General features: G+C 47.8%; 1 protein-coding gene across 1 annotated transcript in view; it reads right to left on the bottom strand.

Moving 5' to 3' along the window:
- Positions 1–20,105, bottom strand: part of LOC143803856 (mucin-2-like) — a 117,881-nt gene that overhangs the window by 67,830 nt on the left and 29,946 nt on the right. The window contains exons 6-8 of the mRNA XM_077281621.1: positions 13,506–13,722; positions 13,183–13,308; positions 12,339–12,456 (exon numbers count right to left, since the gene is read on the bottom strand). Of these exons, the coding sequence (XP_077137736.1) occupies positions 12,339–12,456; positions 13,183–13,308; positions 13,506–13,722 (461 nt within the window). The remainder of the gene's footprint in view (positions 1–12,338; positions 12,457–13,182; positions 13,309–13,505; positions 13,723–20,105) is intronic.

Here is a 20,105-nt window from a genome sequence, read left to right on the forward strand (position 1 = left end):
AGCAGGTTAAGATTGTGATTTCTTTGCTGCGAGGTGACCCTCAAAATTGGGCATTTTCATTGACACCAGGGGATCCTGCGTTGCTCAATGTGGATGCGTTTTTTCTGGCTTTAGGGTTGCTGTATGAGGAACCTAATTTGGAGATTCAAGCTGAAAAAGCTTTAATAGCCCTGTCACAAGGGCAAGATGAAGCTGAGATATACTGCCAAAAATTTCGTATATGGTCTGTGCTTACTCAGTGGAATGAGTGTGCCCTAGCGGCAAATTTCAGAGAGGGCCTTTCTGATGCCGTTAAGGATGTCATGGTGGGGTTTCCTACGCCCACAGGTCTGAATGAGTCCATGACAATGGCGATTCAGATTGATCGGCGTTTGCGGGAGCGCAAACCCGTGCACCATTTGGCGGTATCTTCTGAAGGGACGCCAGAGAAAATGCAATGTGACAGAATTCTGTCAAGAAACGAGCGGCAGAATTATAGGCGCAAAAATGGCTTGTGCTTCTACTGTGGTGATTCCGCGCATGTTATATCAGCATGCTCTAAACGTACTAGGAAGGTTGACAAGTCTGTTTCTATTGGCACTTTACAGTCTAAATTTCTTCTGTCTGTAACTCTGATTTGTTCATTATCAGTTATTACCGTGGATGCCTATGTGGACTCTGGCGCCGCTCTGAGTCTCATGGATTGGTCCTTCGCCAGGCGCTGTGGGTTTGATTTGGAGCCTCTGGAAGTTCCTATACCTCTGAAGGGTATTGATTCTACACCTCTGGCTTGTAATAGACCACAGTTCTGGACGCAAGTGACTATGCGTATGACTCCAGACCATCAGGAGATGATTCGCTTCCTCGTGTTGTATAATTTACATGATGTTTTAGTGCTTGGATTACCATGGTTACAATCTCATAACCCAGTACTGGACTGGAAAACTATGTCTGTGTTAAGCTGGGGATGTCGGGGGGCTCATGGGGACATACCTTTGGTTCCTATCTCGTCATCTATTCCCTCTGAGATTCCTGCATTTTTGTCGGATTTTGGGGATATTTTTGAAGAGCCTAAAATTGGTTCTCTCCCTCCCCACAGAGAGTGTGATTGCGCCATAGATCTGATTCCAGGCAGTAAATTTCCAAAGGGTCGTTTGTTTAACCTATCTGTACCTGAGCATGCTGCCATGCGAGAATATGTTAAGGAGTCCCTGGAAAAGGGACATATTCGTCGTTCTTCATCACCTTTAGGAGCTGGGTTTTTCTTTGTCTTTAAAAAGGATGGCTCGCTGAGGCCTTGTATTGATTATCGACTCCTGAATAAAATTACTGTCAAATATCAGTATCCGTTGCCGCTGCTTACTGATTTGTTTGCTCGCATAAGGGGGGCTAAGTGGTTCTCCAAGATTGATCTCCGTGGGGCGTATAATTTGGTGCGAATTAAGCAAGGGGATGAGTGGAAAACCGCATTTAATACGCCTGAGGGCCACTTTGAGTATTTAGTAATGCCTTTCGGCCTTTCTAATGCGCCTTCAGTTTTTCAGTCCTTTATGCATGATATTTTCCGTGAATATCTGGATAAATTTATGATTGTGTATTTGGACGATATTTTGATTTTTTCTGAGGACTGGGAGTCTCATGTTCAGCATCAGCAGGTCAGGAGGGTTTTTCAGGTCTTGCGGGAGAATTCTCTGTGTGTAAAGGGTTCTAAGTGTGTTTTTGGGGTTCAAAAGATTTCCTTTTTGGGGTACATTTTTTCCCCTTCTTCTGTTGAGATGGACCCTGTCAAGGTTCGGGCTATTTGTGACTGGACGCAGCCTACTTCTCTAAAGGGTCTTCAGAAGTTCTTGGGCTTTGCTAAATTTTATCGTCGATTTATAACTGGTTTTTCTGGTGTCGCTAAGCCTCTTACGGATTTGACTAAGAAGGGTGCTGATGTTGCCAATTGGTCCTCTGCCGCTGTGGAGGCCTTTCGGGAACTTAAGCGCCGCTTTTCGTCTGCCCCTGTGTTGCGCCAGCCCGATGTCTCTCTCCCCTTTCAGGTTGAGGTTGATGCTTCCGAGATCGGAGCGGGGGCGGTTTTGTCGCAGAAAAGTTCCGATTGCTCAGTGATGAGACCTTGTGCGTTCTTTTCTCGAAAATTTTCTGCCGCCGAAAGAAATTATGATGTCGGTAATCGGGAGCTTTTGGCCATGAAGTGGGCATTTGAGGAGTGGCGTCATTGGCTTGAGGGTGCTAGACATCAGGTGGTGGTTTTGACTGATCACAAGAATCTGATTTATCTTGAGTCTGCCAGGCGCTTGAATCCTAGACAGGCGCGCTGGTCGTTGTTTTTCTCTCGGTTTAATTTTGTGGTCTCATATCTACCAGGTTCTAAGAATGTGAAGGCGGATGCCCTTTCTAGGAGTTTTGAGCCTGATTCCCCTGGTGATTCGGAACTACAGGTATCCTTAAGGATGGGGTGATATTATCCGCTATTTCCCCAGATCTGCGACGTGCTTTGCAAGAGTTTCAGGCGGATAGACCTGATCGCTGTCCACCTGGTAGACTGTTTGTTCCTGATGATTGGACCAGTAGAGTCATCTCGGAGGTTCATTCTTCTACGCTGGCGGGTCATCCTGGAATTTTTGGTACCAGGGATTTGGTGGCTAGATATTTCTGGTGGCCATCTCTGTCTCGTGATGTGCGTGTTTTTGTGCAGTCTTGTGATGTGTGTGCTCGGGCCAAGCATTGTTGTTCTAGGGCTAGCGGGTTGTTGTTGCCCTTGCCTATTCCGAAGAGGCCTTGGACGCACATCTCGATGGACTTTATTTCTGATCTTCCTGTCTCTCAGAGGATGTCTGTTATCTGGGTGGGGTGTGACCGTTTTTCTAAGATGGTTCATTTGGTGCCATTGCCGAAGTTGCCTTCCTCGTCTGAGTTGGTTCCTTTGTTTTTTCAAAATGTGGTTCGCTTGCATGGTATTCCTGAAAATATCGTTTCTGATAGGGGTACCCAGTTCGTTTCTAGATTTTGGCGGGCATTCTGTGCCAGGTTGGGCATTGATTTGTCTTTTTCGTCTGCCTTCCATCCTCAGACTAATGGCCAGACGGAGCGAACTAATCAAACTTTGGAGACGTATTTGAGGTGTTTTGTGTCTGCGGATCAGGATGATTGGGTTGCCTTTTTGCCGTTGGCGGAGTTTGCTCTTAATAATCGGGCCAGTTCTGCCACTTTGGTTTCCCCTTTCTTTTGCAATTCGGGGTTTCATCCCCGTTTTTCTTCTGGTCAGGTGGAGTCTTCGGATTGTCCTGGAGTAGATGCTGTGGTGGATCGGTTGTATCGGATTTGGGAACAAGTGGTGGACAATTTGAATTTGTCCCAGGAGAGGACTCAGCGGTTTGCTAACCGCCAGCGTCGGGTTGGTCCTCGCCTTCGTGTTGGGGACTTGGTGTGGTTGTCTTCCCGTTTTGTCCCAATGAGGGTTTCTTCTCCTAAATTTAAGCCTCGGTTCATCGGTCCCTATAGGATTTTGGAGATTATTAACCCTGTTTCCTTTCGTTTGGACCTTCCGGCATCTTTCGCTATCCATAATGTGTTCCATCGGTCGTTGTTGCGGAGATACGAGGTGCCGGTGGTTCCTTCTGCTGGGCCTCCTGCTCCTGTGCTGGTTGAGGGTGAATTGGAGTACGTTATAGAGAAGATCTTGGACTCCCGTATTTCCAGGCGGAGACTCCAGTACCTGGTTAAATGGAAGGGCTATGGTCAGGAAGATAATTCTTGGGTAACTGCCTCTGATGTTCATGCCTCGGATTTGGTTCGTGCCTTTCATAGGGCTCATCCAGGTCGCCCTGGCGGTTCTTGTGAGGGTTCGGTGCCCCCTCCTTAAGGGGGGCGTACTGTTGTGATCCGCTTTTTGGCTCCCCTGGTGGTGGCTGGTGGTACTGGAGACTTGTGTGTGCTTTTCTGCCTCAGCTCACCTGCTTCCATCAGTTTTGGGAGTTCCCTATTTAGCCTTGCTCTCCAGTCACTTCCTTGCCGGTCATCATTGTAACCTGAGTCATTCAGTTGCATGTTCCTGCTACTAGTCTGCTGATCAGCTAAGTGGACTCTTGTCCTTATTGTTTTGTTTTTCTTGTCCAGTTTACAGTTTTGTCATTTCCTGTTACTGGAAGCTCTTGTGGACTGAAATTGCCACTCCTGTGTCATGAGTTGACACAGGAGTCTTAAAGTAATTTCAGGATGGGTTTTTGAAAGGGTTTTTCAGCTGACCGTGAAGTCCTCTTTTGTATCCTTCCTCTATCTAGTAAGTGGACCTCGCTTTGCTAAATCTACCTTCATACTGTGTATGTCTTTTCCTCTGAACTCACCGTTAATATACGTGGGGGCTACTATCATCTTTGGGGAATTTCTCTAGAGGTAAGCCAGGTCTGTTCCTTCCTCTTCCAGGCGTAGTTAGTTCTCCGGCTGGCGCATGGCATCTAGGCAGCCGTAGGAATGCTTCCTGGCTACTGTTAGTTGTGTGGTAGATTTAGGTCACGGTCAGCTTGAGTTTCCATCACCCGAGAGCTAGTCTGTTATTTTTGTGTTTCTGATGTTCCCATGCCATTGGGGAATCATGACAGAAATCCATGGAAATGTGCGTCCAAGGCCTCTTCAGGATAGGCAAGGGCAAAAGCAACCCGCTGGCACGAGAACAGCAAGGCTTAGCCCGAGCACAAATCCCACAGGACTGCACAAAAGAACGCACATCCCGCGACAAGGAAGGCCACCAAAAGGACCTAGCCACCAAATCTCTGGTACCGAAAATCCCAGGATGTCCCGCCAACACTGAAAAATGAACCTCAGAAATAACTCTGCTGGTCCATCTGTCAGGGACAAACAGTCTCTCTGGTGGGCAACGATCAGGCCTATCAGCCTGAAATTTCTGCAGCACTCGTCGCAAATCTGGGGAAATGGCAGACAAAATCACTCCCTCTCTGAGAATACCAGCCGGCTCCGAGACTCCCGGAGAGTCAGGCACAAAACTCCTAGAAAGTGCATCAGCCTTCACGTTCTTCGAACCAGGCAGGTACGAGACCACAAAGTCAAAACGGGAGAAAAACAACGACCAACGAGCCTGTCTAGGATTCAGGCGCTTGGCAGACTCGAGGTAAATCAGATTTTTATGATCAGTCAAGACCACCTCACGATGTCTAGCTCCCTCGAGCCAATGTCGCCACTCCTCAAATGCCCACTTCATAGCCAACAACTCCCGATTACCAATATCATAGTTCCACTCAGCAGGCGAAAATTTTCTTGAAAAGAAGGCGCATGGCTTCATCACGGAGCCATCAGAACTTTTTTGCGACAAAACAGCCCCTGCACCAATCTCAGAAGCATCAACTTCAACCTGGAAGGGAAGAGAGACATCCGGCTGGCACAAGACTGACGTTGAAGTAAACCGATGCTTCAGCTCCCGAAAGGCCTCCACGGCCGCAGGAGACCAATTAGCAACATCAGAACCCTTCTTGGTCATATCCGTCAAAGGTTTAACCACGCTGGAAAAATTAGCGATAAAACCACGGTAAAAATTAGCAAAGCCCAAGAACTTCTGCACGCTCTTAACAGACGTGGGCTGAGTCCAGTCATGAATGGCACGGACCTTGACTGGGTCCATCTCCACAGTAGAAGGGGAAAAAATAAAACCCAAAAAAGAAACCTTCTGTACCCCAAAGATACATTTTGAGCCCTTCACAAATAGAGCATTCTCCCGCAGAACCTGAAACACGATCCTGACATGGTTCACATGGGACTCCCAATCATCAGAAAAAACCAAAATATCATCCAGATAAATAATCATAAATTTATCCAGATATTTCCGGAAGATGTCATGCATGAAGGACTGAAACACAGAAGAGGCATTCAATAATCCAAAAGGCATCACCAGGTACTCAAAATGACCCTCGGGCGTATTAAATGCCGTTTTCCATTCATCTCCCTGCTTTATGCGCACAAGGTTATACGCACCACGAAGATCTATCTTGGTGAACCAACTGGATCCCTTAATCCGAGCAAACAAATCAGACAACAATGGCAAAGGATACTGAAATTTAACCGTGATCTTATTCAGAAGACGATAATCTATACAAGGTCTCAAAGACCCGTCTTTCTTGCCCACAAAAAAGAATCCTGCACCAAGAGGAGAAGAGGATGGGCGAATATGTCCCTTCTCCAAAGACTCCTTTATATAACTCCGCATCGCGGCATGCTCTGGCACAGATAAATTAAAGAGTCGTCCCTTAGGAAACTTACTACCAGGAATCAAATCTATAGCACAATCACAGTCCCTATGAGGAGGAAGGGCACTGGACCTGGCCTCATTAAATACATCCTGAAAGTCTGACAAAAACTCAGGGATCTCAGAAGGAGTAGAAGAAGCAATAGACACCAATGGAGAATCGCCATGAATCCCCTGACACCCCCAACTAGACACAGTCATAGCTTTCCAATCTAAAACTGGATTATGGGCCTGTAACCATGGCAGACCCAAAACGACAACATCATGCATTTTATGCAGTACCAGAAAACGAATCACCTCCTGATGTACAGGAGTCATGCACATGGTCACTTGCGTCCAATACTGAGGTTTATTCTCTGCCAATGGCGTAGAATCAATTCCTCTAAGAGGAATAGGATTTTCCAAAGGCTCCAGGACAAAACCGCAGCGCTTGGCAAACGACAAATCCATAAGACTTAAAGCAGCACCAGAATCCACAAAAGCCATAACTGAGTAAGAAGATAATGAACAAATTAAAGTCACAGACAAAATAAACTTAGGCTGAAAAGTACCAATGGCGACAGGATTAACAATTTTTTTTAAGCGTTTAGAGCATGCTGAGATAACATGTGTTGAATCACCACAGCAGAAACACAACCCATTTTGACGTCTATGATTTTGTCGCTCGGCTCTGGTCAAAATTCTGTCACATTGCATAGAATCAGGTGACCGTTCAGACAGCACCGCCAAAGGATTAACAGATTTGCGCTCCCGCAAACTTCGATCAATTTGAATGGCCAGAGCCATTGAATCATTCAGACCTGTAGGGATAGGAAACCCCACCATCACATCTTTATTGGCTTCAGAAAGACCATTTCTGAAATTTGCGGCTAGTGCACACTCATTCCATTGAGTAAGCACGGACCATTTCCGAAATTTTTGACAATATACCTCAGCTTCGTCCTGACCCTGAGAGATAGCCAGCAACATCTTTTCAGCCTGATTTTCAAGATTAGGCTCCTCATAAAGCAAACCAAGTGCCAGGAAAAACGCATCAACATTCACCAATGCAGGATCTCCTGGCGCCAGAGAGAAGGCCCAATCTTGAGGGTCGCCGCGCAAGAAGGAAATAACAATCTTAACTTGCTGAGCGGAATCCCAGAGGAACGAGGTTTCAGAGACAGAAACAATTTGCAATTATTCCTAAAATTCAGGAACTTAGATCTATCTCCAAAAAACGGCTCAGGAATAGGTATTTTTGGTTCAGACATAGGGCTATGGATAACAAAATCCTGAATGCTTTGCACCCTAGCAGCAAGCTGATCCACACTGGAAGTCAGAGTCTGGACATTCATATCTGCAGCAGAGTTCCAGCCACTCAGAGAAAAAGGGGATGGAAGAAGCTAGGCAAACTGCAGCAACAAAAAAAAAAAAAACGCAGAACTTCTTTTTAATCCCGCTTCTGCGATGCAATAAACATTTTCTTTCGGCCTGGCATACTGTTATGATCCCAGTGGTAGAGGATCTCTGATATTCCGGCAAGATAGCAAAAACGTAAATACTGCTCTAGGGAGGTGGAAACTGGGCTAACCGCATACCTGATCCTAACACACACAACTAGAAGCAGCCGGTGAACATGCCTACGTTGGTTCTAGACGTCTCGAGCCAGCCGGAGAACTGACTATTCCTAGAGGGAAAATAAGACCTCACTTGCCTCCAGAGAAATTGAACCCCAAAGATATAGAAAGCCCCCAACAAATAATAACGGTGAGGCAAGAGGAAAACACAAACGTAGAGATGAACTAGATTCAGCAAAGTGAGGCCCACTAGTCTAGATAGACAGAAAATCGATAGTGGACTATGCGGTCAGCAGAAAACCCTACAAAAACATCCACGCTGAACATTCAAGAACCCCCACACCGACTGACGGTGCAGAGGGAGAATATCAGCCCCCTAGAGCTTCCAGCGAGCCAGAAAATCAAATATTAAGCAAGCTGGACAAAGACACTGAAAAATGCAAACGATCCAAATTACACAAAACGGACTTAGCTTTTCTTTCATGAGACAGACTGAAAGGAATCCGGAGGAGACCATATAGGTCTGGATACAACGATGCCAGGCAAGAGACTGAGTCCGGAGGAGACTTAAATAGGGAACACCCGCTGCTTAACGACACAGCTGGAGCTCAGGCCTGCAACAAGACATGCCTAACACAATACCGTTAGTGACCACCAGAGGGAGCCCAGAAACACAGTTCACAACAGTGTCCTTCTTTTCAGAGGTGCACAAAACTGTCGAACTGTGCTTCTATGCATTTTAAATACTATCACTAGAGGTACTGATTACGTGCACCTGGCTAGCTATGTCTAGAACCAGGCCCTGTTTCCATGGTTAGTCAGTCAGCTGAGCAGTCTGTGTGTTGGAGCTGCTGAGTTACTAGCAAATGTGAGCTGTCTGGGAGGTGAACACTTTTCTGTGGTGGTGAAGCTGAAGAGAAGCTAGTGTTGATTTACGGACTGTGCTGGCAACAACTAAAGCCTGTGCTGTGTTGTGAGTGCAACTGTGTTAATGTACTATGCCTACTTTGAGAAAAGGTCAGTGTGGTTTATTATATGATTTAGACTGAAGAAAAGCTGTTATGTTTTGATTTTCCTATGCTAGAATAAGCATTTTCATTTGGAATACAGAGGAACGCAATAAACTTACCTTGCTCTGCACCAAGACTCTTGTATGTGCTAAGTGCCAACAGGTGAGTGTGAATCCCTACAATATATATGTTGCTATACCAGTATACAGAGAAGGAAAATCAGTTGAATTATGAAAATCACAGGTTCAGTAGACATGTTAATGACATGAAAATGATGAGTCCCACTTTTGACTTGGAGGTAATGGTAGCTGAAGATTGGTCTGGAGACTTTATGAAGCCTTTATGAGGGAACATCACACTTACCCTGTTGTTGGGATAATGATATGAGGTGGCATAATGTACAGTAGTCAATCAGCGTTTACATTGATTTGGTTGTGGATAGTGTTGAGCATTCCGATACCGCAAGTATCGGGTATCGGCCGATACTTGCGGTATCGGAATTCCGATACCAAGATCCGATACTTTTGTGGTATCGGGAATCGGAATCGGAAGTTCCCAGTGTATGGTTCCCAGGGTCTGAAGGAGAGGAAACTCTCCTTCAGGCCCTGGGATCCATATCCATGTAAAAAATAAAGAATTAAAATAAAAAATATTGATATGCTCACCTCTCCGGAGGCCCCTGGACATCACCGCTGGTAACCGGCAGCCTGCTTTGCTTAAAATGAGCGCGTTCAGCACCTTCCATGACGTCACGGCTTCTGATTGGTCGCGTGCCGCTCATGTGACCGCCACGCGACCAATCACAAGCCGTGACGTAATTCTCAGGTCCTAAGTTCCTAGAATTTGGAATTTAGGACCTGAGAATGACGTCACGGCTTGTGATTGGTCGCGTGGTGGTCACATGAGCGACACGCAACCAATCAGAAGCCGTGACGTCATGGAAGGCCCTAAACGTGCTCATTTTAAGCAAAGAAGGCTGCCGTTTACCAGCGGTGATGTCCAGGGGCCTCCGGAGAGGTGAGTATATCAATATTTTTTATTTTAATTCTTTATTTTACACAGTAATATGGATCCCAGGGCCTGAAGGAGAGTTTCCTCTCCTTCAGACCCTGGGAACCATCAGGATACCTTCCGATACTTGGTGTCCCATTGACTTGTATTGGTATCGGGTATTGGTATCGGCGATATCCAATACTTTTCGGGTATCGGCCGATACTATCCGATACCGATACTTTCAAGTATCGGACGGTATCGCTCAACACTAGTGTTGAGCATTCCGATACCGCAAGTATCGGGTATCGGCCGATATTTGCTGTATCGGAATTCCGATACCGAGATCCGATACTTTTGTGGTATCGGGTATCGGTATCGAAACAACATTAATGTAAAAATGTGTAAAAGAGAGAATTAAAATAAAAAATATTGCTATACTCACCTCTCCGACGCAGCCTGCACCTTACCGAGGGAAGCGGCAGCGTTCTTTGTTTAAAATTTGCGCTTTTCTTTCCTTACGTGAAGTCCCGGCTTTGTGATTGGTTGCGTCGCAGTCACATGGGCGACGCAACCAATCACAGCAAGCCGTGACGTAATTTCAGGTCCTTAAGGATTTTAAAATTACGTCCCGGCTTTGTGATTGGTTGCGTCGCAGTCACATGGGCGACGCAACCAATCACAAGCCGTGACGTCACGGGAGGCTGGACACGCGCGCATTTTAAAATGTGCGCTTGTCCAGCCTCCCGTGACGTCCCGGCTTGTGATTGGTTGCGTCGCGATCAACCAATCACAAGCCGGGAGGCTGGACACGCGCGCATTTTAAAATGCGCGCTTGTCCAGCCTCCCGTGACGTCCCAGCTTGTGATTGGTTGCGTCGCGATCAACCAATCACAAGCCGGGAGGCTGGACAAGCGCGCATTTTAAAATGCGCGCGTGTCCAGCCTCCCGGCTTGTGATTGGTTGACCGCGAAGCAACCAATCACAAGCCGGGACTTCACGGGAGGTTGGACAAGCGCGCATTTTAAAATGCGCGCTTGTCCAGCCTCCCGTGACGTCCCGGCTTGTGATTGGTTGCGTCGCGATCAACCAATCACAAGCCGGGAGGCTGGACACGCGCGCATTTTAAAATGCGTGCTTGTCCAGCCTCCCGTGACGTCCCGGCTTGTGATTGGTTGCGTCGCGATCAACCAATCACAAGCCGGGAGGCTGGACAAGCGCGCATTTTAAAATGCGCGCGTGTCCAGCCTCCCGGCTTGTGATTGGTTGACCGCGAAGCAACCAATCACAAGCCGGGACTTCACGGGAGGTTGGACAAGCGCGCATTTTAAAATGCGCGCATGTCCAGCCTCCCGGCTTGTGATTGGTTGACCGCGAAGCAACCAATCACAAGCCGGGACGTCACGGGAGGTTGGACAAGCGCGCATTTTAAAATGCGCGCGTGTCCAGCCTCCCGGCTTGTGATTGGTTGACCGCGACGCAACCAATCACAAAGCCGGGACGTAATTTTAAAATCCTGAAGGACCTGAAATTACGTCACGGCTTGCTGTGATTGGTTGCGTCGCCCATGTGACTGCGACGCAACCAATCACAACGCCGGAACGTAATTTTAAAATCCTGAAGGACCTGAAATTACGTCACGGCTTGCTGTGATTGGTTGCGTCCCGGCCACATGGGCGGCACGCGACCAATCACAAGCCGGGACTTCACGTAAAGGAAAGAAAAGCGCGAATTTTAAACAAAGAACGCTGCCGCTTCCCTCGGTAAGGTGCAGGCTGCGTCGGAGAGGTGAGTATAGCAATATTTTTTATTTTAATTCTTTCTTTTACACATTAATATGGTTCCCAGGGCCTGAAGGAGAGTTTCCTCTCCTTCAGACCCTGGGAACCATCAGGGATACCGTCCGATACATGAGTCCCATTGACTTGTATTGGTATCGGGTATCGGTATCGGATTGGATCCGATACTTTGCCGGTATCGGCCGATACTTTCCGATACCGATACTTTCAAGTATCGGACGGTATCGCTCAACACTACTCAACACTAGTTGTGGACCGAGTGGTACAGCCACTTATGCAAAGTCTCCCAACAGAGTTTTCTCAACACTACAATGCCAGGTCATATATTGTTACAGTGAGCAGCTATGTGGGCTAAACATGCTACTCAAAGCCTGAAGCGTTTCCTGAATTGTCTCCCATCAAGCACAGGATGTCATTGGTCAGCAATTGCATAGGGAGCTGCCAGCAGCAAATCTTGATGATTTTCCCAAGTTCATTCAGTGTAGCAGAACATTTCTGAGATAACCATTAATAAACTAATTGATAGCAGCCAAGTGGTGTAAGTGTGCGGATTTGTGTACGTGGTGCTCATACTCCATACTGAATAATTCAAGATGTTTTAAAAACTTTGTTTCCATTTCTTCACCATTTGCATATCAGTAACATGTCTACCCATCCCGTCATTTAAATAACTCCATGAATTTTTCTTTTACAGATTAAGATACAGTAATAGATTAATAACTAGAAGAAACTAAATATGATTTACCAGGAACGACACTGGGCCGAGTATCCGGCCCCAGATGCGTAAACCTGTCCATTGTAAGTACAAGAACACTGCTGTACAGGAACACATCCAGAGTTGTTTATGTCATCGAAAACCATTCCTGAAAGAGAAAAGGAATATCAGTATCAAGATTAAATTAGTTTTTGCAGTCTAGAATTTCAGTTTTTACAAATTAGATAATGATTTCAAAATTTGAAATTAATGTAATGATTTTGACTGTGATGGCTGTGTGCTACTTGTAGCCGGAGCCGTAGAGTAGATGCATATAGATACTAAAACCACAATTTAAAACAAAGTTGGAAGAAAGAACTTGGGGACGAGAAAGCGCAATAGGGTCTTATCTGACGTAACAGGATTAATAGAAAAGTGAAAACAACTCACCAGATAAGGTTGCACAGAAGAACGTTAAAACAAATGTATATCAGCTGCTGCTGGACACCGGTCGAAGAAGGACCAACTTGAAAATGGAGACCAGAGGGAGGTGTCATTCAAAGTGCTGCTGATGAAGGCTCCAAAACTAAATATACTTGCAAGGATTTAATTTGCAGGTTTTAAGAGTCAACGCGTTTCGAGGTCACGAAGGACCTAGATTTTTGTCCTGATGAAGAGGTCATGTATGACCTCTAAACACGTTGACTCTTAAAACCTGCACATTAAATCCTTCTAAATATATTTCGTTTTGGATCCTTCACCAGAAGCAGTTTGTATGACACCTCCATCCCAACTCCATTGTAACAGAAAGGTCACTTGGTTTATTTAATACTTTTACTAATCTATTGTTTATATCTTTTAATAGTAAATGACTAATCAATGCACAGGAACCTACCTGCTGGGCAGAAGCATCCATCTGTACAATGACTGTCACAAACTAATGACCGCTCAGGATTGGTGCAAGTATTGGGACAGGGGCTGTCACATTCCCTGTACTCCATGTTATAGTTACATGACAATGCTGTGAAAAGAAACACATGATCAGTCTGAATGGTAGTTAATTTATTAATCCTCAATAAACCCCCAGAAAAAAAAATAAAACTAAAAAACAAAAATCAGCATATCATCCTTATTAACCATGTATTATTATTTCTGCAAGTTTAATTAGTCTTTGTGTCATTTTAAATTGATCTAGAAAGTGAATGTAATGGCACTTACGACAGAGTTGAGCAGTTCTCCAATTTTCTGGAACTCCACCAGCATGGGTACATTGACGGGAATATTCAGAAAAGGTGTTACATAAGCAAAAGCCTAAGTCATCTTCTGCACATCTACACAGATCCTGGACACAGGCATCAATATACTGAGCTGGATCCACCATAGAGTTACATTGTGTAAAGGCTGTGCCTCTCAAGACCATCTCGCATATTCTACCCTGTTGAGAAAGATACAGACACAATAGGAGTATGGCATGATAAGGCACAAATCATAACACAATCAGAATCTACTGTGTGTACTGAATTGTCCGGAGGTGTAGTTACAGTTTATGTCCATAAGGGCTTGGATTGGGGTAAATTTGGTCATATTTGAATACTAAGAGGTATTCTCAAATTATCTCATGAGCAGCTCTGCAGTCTCTACATTTTCTGTTTAGGGAAAGGGAGGAACTACTTTTTGAAAGTCAGTTCTGTTCAGGACCTTCATCCTGCTACCACACATTAACAGTAGTGTTGAGCATTCCGATACCGCAAGTATCGGGTATCGGCCGATACTTGCGGTATCGGAATTCCGATACCGGGATTCCGATACTTGCCGCGTATCGGATACCGGAATCGGAAGTTCCAAGATTCAAAATGCAGAAATTCAGCCAATGAGAATGATTCCAAGTGTGGGCACATCCTGTTTAGCATGGAGGGCATGAAACTACTGGCAAGGCTGTGATTGGCTGCTGAAATGATGTCATGATGCAGTTTAAAAGTCGCTGGCGCCATTTTGCGATCACTCTGCTGTGAATTCAGTTAGTGACAGGACGCTGTTTGCTGACTGAGGGACAGTTTAGAGATAGCGATTTGCTTCTTTGTGCTTTCCAAAGGCTAATTTAGCAACCGCTGTGTTCACCTACTATTCACCTTGCTTTTGCCTTGTAGCGCTGTTTTCACAGCGATCTGCAAGGTCTGTGTGTGTGTGTGTGTGAGTGCAGCCCACTCTCTAGTCTGAGTGCAGCCACATAGGCCATCCATAGCTGGTTGTATTCAGTTTAGGGAGGGTGGTTCATTGCCTCATACTGTTCTTTTTTTTTTTTTTTTTCAAGTAGTGTAGTCTGCTGCTAATTTATTCAAAAAAATCCTATTAGTGTCTTTCCACCCGTCTCCAGCTAATTTGTGGAAAAACACTACATAGGATAACGTAGAGGAGGGTTTTTGGGCCTTGCAGCGCCGTTTACGGCTGTCTGCACGGTCTCCGTGTGACTGCAGCTCGCCCTGTAGTCTGTGAGCAGCCATAGCCTGGTTGTCTCCAGCTCAGGGTTGTTCACTGCGTCATACCGCCAAATCAATTTTCATTTTGTTTTAAGTAGTGCAGGCTGCTGCACATTTTTTCAAAAAATTCCTATTAGTGTCTTTCCACCCGTCTCCAGCTAATTTGTGGAAAAACACTACATAGGATAACGTAGAGGAGGGTTTTTGGGCCTTGCAGCGCCGTTTACGGCTGTCTGCACGGTCTCTGTGTGACTGCAGCTCGCCCTGTAGTCTGTGAGCAGCCATAGCCTGGTTGTCTCCAGCTCAGGGTTCTTCACTGCGTCATACCGCCAAATCAATTTTCATTTTGTTTTAAGTAGTGCAGGCTGCTGCACATTTTTTCAAAAAAATCCTATTAGTGTCTTTCCACCCGTCTCCAGCTAACTTGTGGAAAAACACTACATAGGATAACGTAGAGGAGGGTTTTTGGGCCTTGCAGCGCTGTTTACGTCTGTCTGCACGGTCTCCGTGTGACTGCAGCTCTATCCGTTGTCAGTTCAGCCCCCAAAAAATAAATAAATAATAAAGTTCACCAAACACACCAGTTACACCACTTTACATTTGTGTAGGCCACATTAGCTCATATTAAAGTCTAGTCCACACTTTAGAAAATTAGTGTTTCTTATACCTGTTAGGAGGAGTTGCTCAGGAATAAGCACACAAAGCCGTTAGTACTTTTCTGCTTATCTTTATCAGTCAACCAAGATGAAGAAGGCAGTGAGTAAGGCACGTGGGCGTGGGCGTGGGCGTGGGCGCGGAGCAGGGAGGGGACGTGGGGAGTCTGTGCCTGCTGCGGGCACCGGTGACTCATCAGCACCCACTTTCACCAGGCAACAGTCATTCATGCGCAGCTTTGTGTCAGAGCGCCGTACACCGCTGCTGCGTGAAGAACAAATTGAAGCCGTTGTCGGATGGATGGCAGCTAATGCATCAACTTCAATTAGTGCCACATCCTCTCAGACACAGAGCACTGGAGAGCAGCCATCTGTCTCTTCACCACCTGCCAAATTGCCCAGGCAGACAGAGAGCCCAGGACAGGAGCCGTCTCTACTTCTGTTCTCTGAATCTCTTGGCTTGGAAACAGGGGGCCAGCCAAGCAGCATTGGAGAAATGGAAGAAGAGGCAGGGTGCAGTGATGCCCAACAGCTTTTTCTCTCTTCCTCTGAAGAGGCGGGTGGGCCAGTGGCTCCGGTCACCACATCGCAGGCCGCATCAGCTGATGATGACACTCAGGTGCCACTTACTGGTGCGTGCTCTGCTGCTGAGACTACCCAGGAGGAGCAGTTGGGGGCAGAGGGTAGTGTTGATGATGAGGTCCTTGACCCATCTTGGCGTGAGGGACAGGAAGGTGGTGGGAGCAGCTCTGAGGAAGAGATTCCCCGTACGGCCCAAAGAGGGAGAGGGAGGGGGAAGACTGCGGATCCTGCAGCCTCCGCTTTGGCACCCGTTAGGAGCATGTCTCTTCCAAAAGCCAAAAAGGGCGCTCCCAAGACTTGCAGTGCCTGGTCCTTTTTTGACACAGTTGCAGATGACATTTGCTATGTCAGATGCAAGGTGTGTCATCAAAAAGTCAAAAGAGGTCGAAATGTCAGCAACCTCAATACCTCCAACATGTGGAAACATGTGCACAACAGGCACCCGGCGGAGTTAGAAAAACACACTGAAGAGCTAGGCCAACCAATAGCGGCAGCTACCACCTCTTCAGCTCGTGTTGCCTCTTCCTCTAGCTCACACGCAGCTGGTTCGGCTTCCTCCCAGGATCGCCGTGGAAGAACCTCTGGCCCTGTTGTCCAGAGACCCGCTGTCATTCCACCCGCAGCACCACTTTCCCAGTCATCCACACACTCCCAGCCCAGTCTACAGCCATCGGTAGTACAGGCATGGGAGAAAAGGCGGCCTTTCTCGTCAAACCACCCACGAGCACAGGCTCTGACTGCAGGCATTGCCAAACTTCTGTCACTGGAAATGCTGTCATTCAGGCTGGTGGAGACTGACAGCTTCCGTGACTTGATGTCATTGGCAGTCCCACAGTACAATGTGCCCAGCCGCTTTTACTTCAGCAGGCAAGCCGTCCCTGCCCTGCACAAGCATGTGGAGGGACACATAAAACACGCGCTACTGAACGCCGTCAGTAGCAAGGTCCACCTCACCACCGATGCGTGGACCAGTCAACATGGACAGGGGCGATACCTTTCCCTCACTGCCCATTGGGTTAATGTCGTTGAGCCGGGTACAGACCGTGCGAGTGGCGCAGGACGTGTCCTGCCCACTCCAAGGATTGCAGGAATCCATTCTGTACGCATTGACTCCTCCTCTTACACCAGTTCCTCAGAATCATCGCTGCAGGAGCCGTCACAGTCCACCTCCACATGGACCCGTGATGAACGTGTACCTGTTACGACCGACATGAGCACAGCCGTGGCCAAACGTCAACAGGCCGTCTTGAAATTAATTTTTTTGGGGAATCGTAGCCACACAGCGCAGGAGCTCTGGAATGCCATCAAGCAGGAGAGCGATGTGTGGTTTGTGCCAGCGAATCTCCAGCCAGGCATGGTAGTGTGTGATAATGGCCGAAATCTGGTGGCAGCTCTGGGCCTCGGCAACCTCACTCACATCCCATGTCTGGCACATGTGCTCAATTTGGTCGTGCAGAGCTTTTTGAGGGACTATCCGGATCTTGATGCACTGCTGCACAAGGTCCGCCTAGAGTGTGCTCACTTGCGGCGTTCCAGCACGGCAAAAGCGCGCATTGCGGCTCTGCAGCGCCGACACCGCCTGCCGGAACATCGCATCATATGTGACCTACCTACCAGGTGGAATTCCATGTTATATATGTTGGAGCGGTTGTGTGAGCAGCAGCAAGCTGTAATGGAGTACCAGCTGCTTCAGGCGCAAAGAATTCGCAGTCAGCGCCGTACAGACTTCACAACCACAGAGTGGGCCACTATGAATGACGTCTGCCAGGTTTTGCGTCCCTTTGATTATTCCACGCGGATGGCGAGTGCAGATGATGCACTAGTCAGCATGACTGTCCCCCTTATCTGCCTGCTTGAAAAATCACTGCAAGCGCTAAGGGATGATGTTGTGGAAGAGGTGGAGGATGAGGATTCACCATTTCCATCATCTTCTGGACAGTCAGCGCCACGTGTTTCCTCACAAACGCGTAGGCAGGGGACAGTTTGTGAGGAGGATGAGGAGGAGTCAATGGAGGAGGAAGACATCCGTCCAGAGGAGGGAGTTACCGAATTGTCCAGTACTCAGTGTGTACAGCGAGGGTGGGGTGATGACGAGCGGGCAGAGATCACGCCTCCAGCAGGGGACAACGTTTCTTGGGCAGTTGGCAGTCTGCAGCACATGGTGGATTACATGCTGCAGTGCCTGAGAAACGACCGCCGCATCGCCCACATTCTCAACATGTCTGATTTTTGGGTGTTCACCCTCCTCGATCCTCGCTACCGGGACAACGTAGAAAGCCTCATCACACCGTTGAACCGGGAGCGAAAAATGCAGGAGTACCAAGACACACTGGTCAATTCCATCATCTTCTCCATTCCAACTGAGAGAAGTGCTGCTAGTGCATTCCAAAGCAGCTCAGTGCGTCCAGGCAGTGGTGGAGGCTCTGCACAAAGAGGGAGCAGAAGCAGTGCCTCTGCCCAAGGCAAGACCAGTATGGCCCAACTGTGGCACAGTTTTCTGTGCCCCCCACAAAAGTCTACACCATCACAGACGGCTCCAGTCAGCAGGAGGCAACGGTTCCGTCAGATGGTGACAGACTACATGTCTTGCCCTCTTGCTGTACTCCCAGACGGCTCTTCCCCTTTCAAGTTTTGGGTCTCAAAGCTGGATACATGGCCAGAGCTAAGCCAGTATGCATTGGAGGTGCTGTCTTGCCCTGCGGCCAGTGTATTATCGGAACGTGTCTTTAGTGCTGCAGGTGGTGTACTAACTGACCGTCGCATGCGACTATCCTCCGATAACGTTGACCGGCTTACTTTCCTGAAAATGAACAAGGCCTGGATCTCGCAGGAATTTGCCACTCCTCCTCCTGATTAAATAATTAGGTCACTGTATACGTTATCCAGGTCTCCTGTTGTGTTCATCTTTCTACCACCTGAACTTAAATTCCTGGGCTCCAACACCGCCAGTTGAGGCTCAGAAGTGCCGTCTGCACAGTCAAAACATACGACCCAGTGTTATTGGGTTTCAGTAACGTCACCTGATCCCCAGCTGTGTAGCCGGCAATGTGTCATGCGACCGCCACGCTGACACAACAACTGAAATGTAAGGGAATCTGTCCCCCCCCCCCCAAGGCGTTTGTTACTGAAAGAGCCACCTTGTGCAGCAGTAATGCTGCACAAGGAAAAGGTAGCTATTTTGGTTTAGCTCCTTGCACACGCAGAACTTAACACTTATAAAATGTGTCCACTGATACCGTAAAACCGTCCCGGAGGTGGGACTTTCCTTCGTAATATGACGCAGCACAGCCGTCATTCCTACCCCCCCGGCGCCGCGCCCCGGCTCCTCAGCGTTGTTTGATTCCGTCCCGGAGCCTGCGCTGTTATGTTATCCCGTGGCCAGGCACACTTAGCGCTGCCCGTCTTCTGGCATCATTTGGTGTCAGGATGGCTGCGCCTATGCGGCCGCGCTGGCCGAGAGCCCGCCTCGCAGTGTCTTCTGATTTAATCCCACTGGGGGCCTGGGATCCATGGACATGCGCAGTGCATATCTGAACCTCCACCTCTCACTCATCTCCCTATGGCTTCTTCAGACTGTTCGGTGTCAGCTGGTCCCTAATAGCATGCCACGGCCGTGACACCGCACAGTCTTAAGAAGCCGTAGGGAGGGGAGTGAGAGGCGAGGATATGCACTGCGCATGGCCATGGATCCCAGGCCCCCAGTGGGATAAAATCAGAAGACACTGCGAGGCGGGCTCTCGGCCAGCGCGGCCGCACAGGCGCAGCCAGCCTGACACCAAATGATGTCAGAAGATGGGCAGCGCTAAGTGTGCCTGGCCAAGGGATAACATAACAGCGCAGGCTCCGGGACGGAATCAAACTACGCTGAGGAGCCGGGGCGCGGCGCCGGGGGGGTAGGAATGACGGCTGTGCTGCGTCATATTACGAAGGAAAGTCCCACCTCCGGGACGGTTTTACGGTTTCAGGGGAAACATTTTATAAGTGTTTAGTTCTGTGTTTTCAAGGAGCATGATGAAAAGAGCCACCTTTTCCTTTTGCATCTTTTGTGCTGCACAAGCTGGCTCTTTCAGCTACAAACGCCTTGGGGGGGGGGTTAAAGGTTCCCT

The sequence above is a fragment of the Ranitomeya variabilis genome, chromosome 2 (genome assembly GCF_051348905.1).
Source record: "Ranitomeya variabilis isolate aRanVar5 chromosome 2, aRanVar5.hap1, whole genome shotgun sequence".
In the NCBI taxonomy this organism is placed as follows: Eukaryota; Metazoa; Chordata; class Amphibia; order Anura; family Dendrobatidae; genus Ranitomeya; species Ranitomeya variabilis.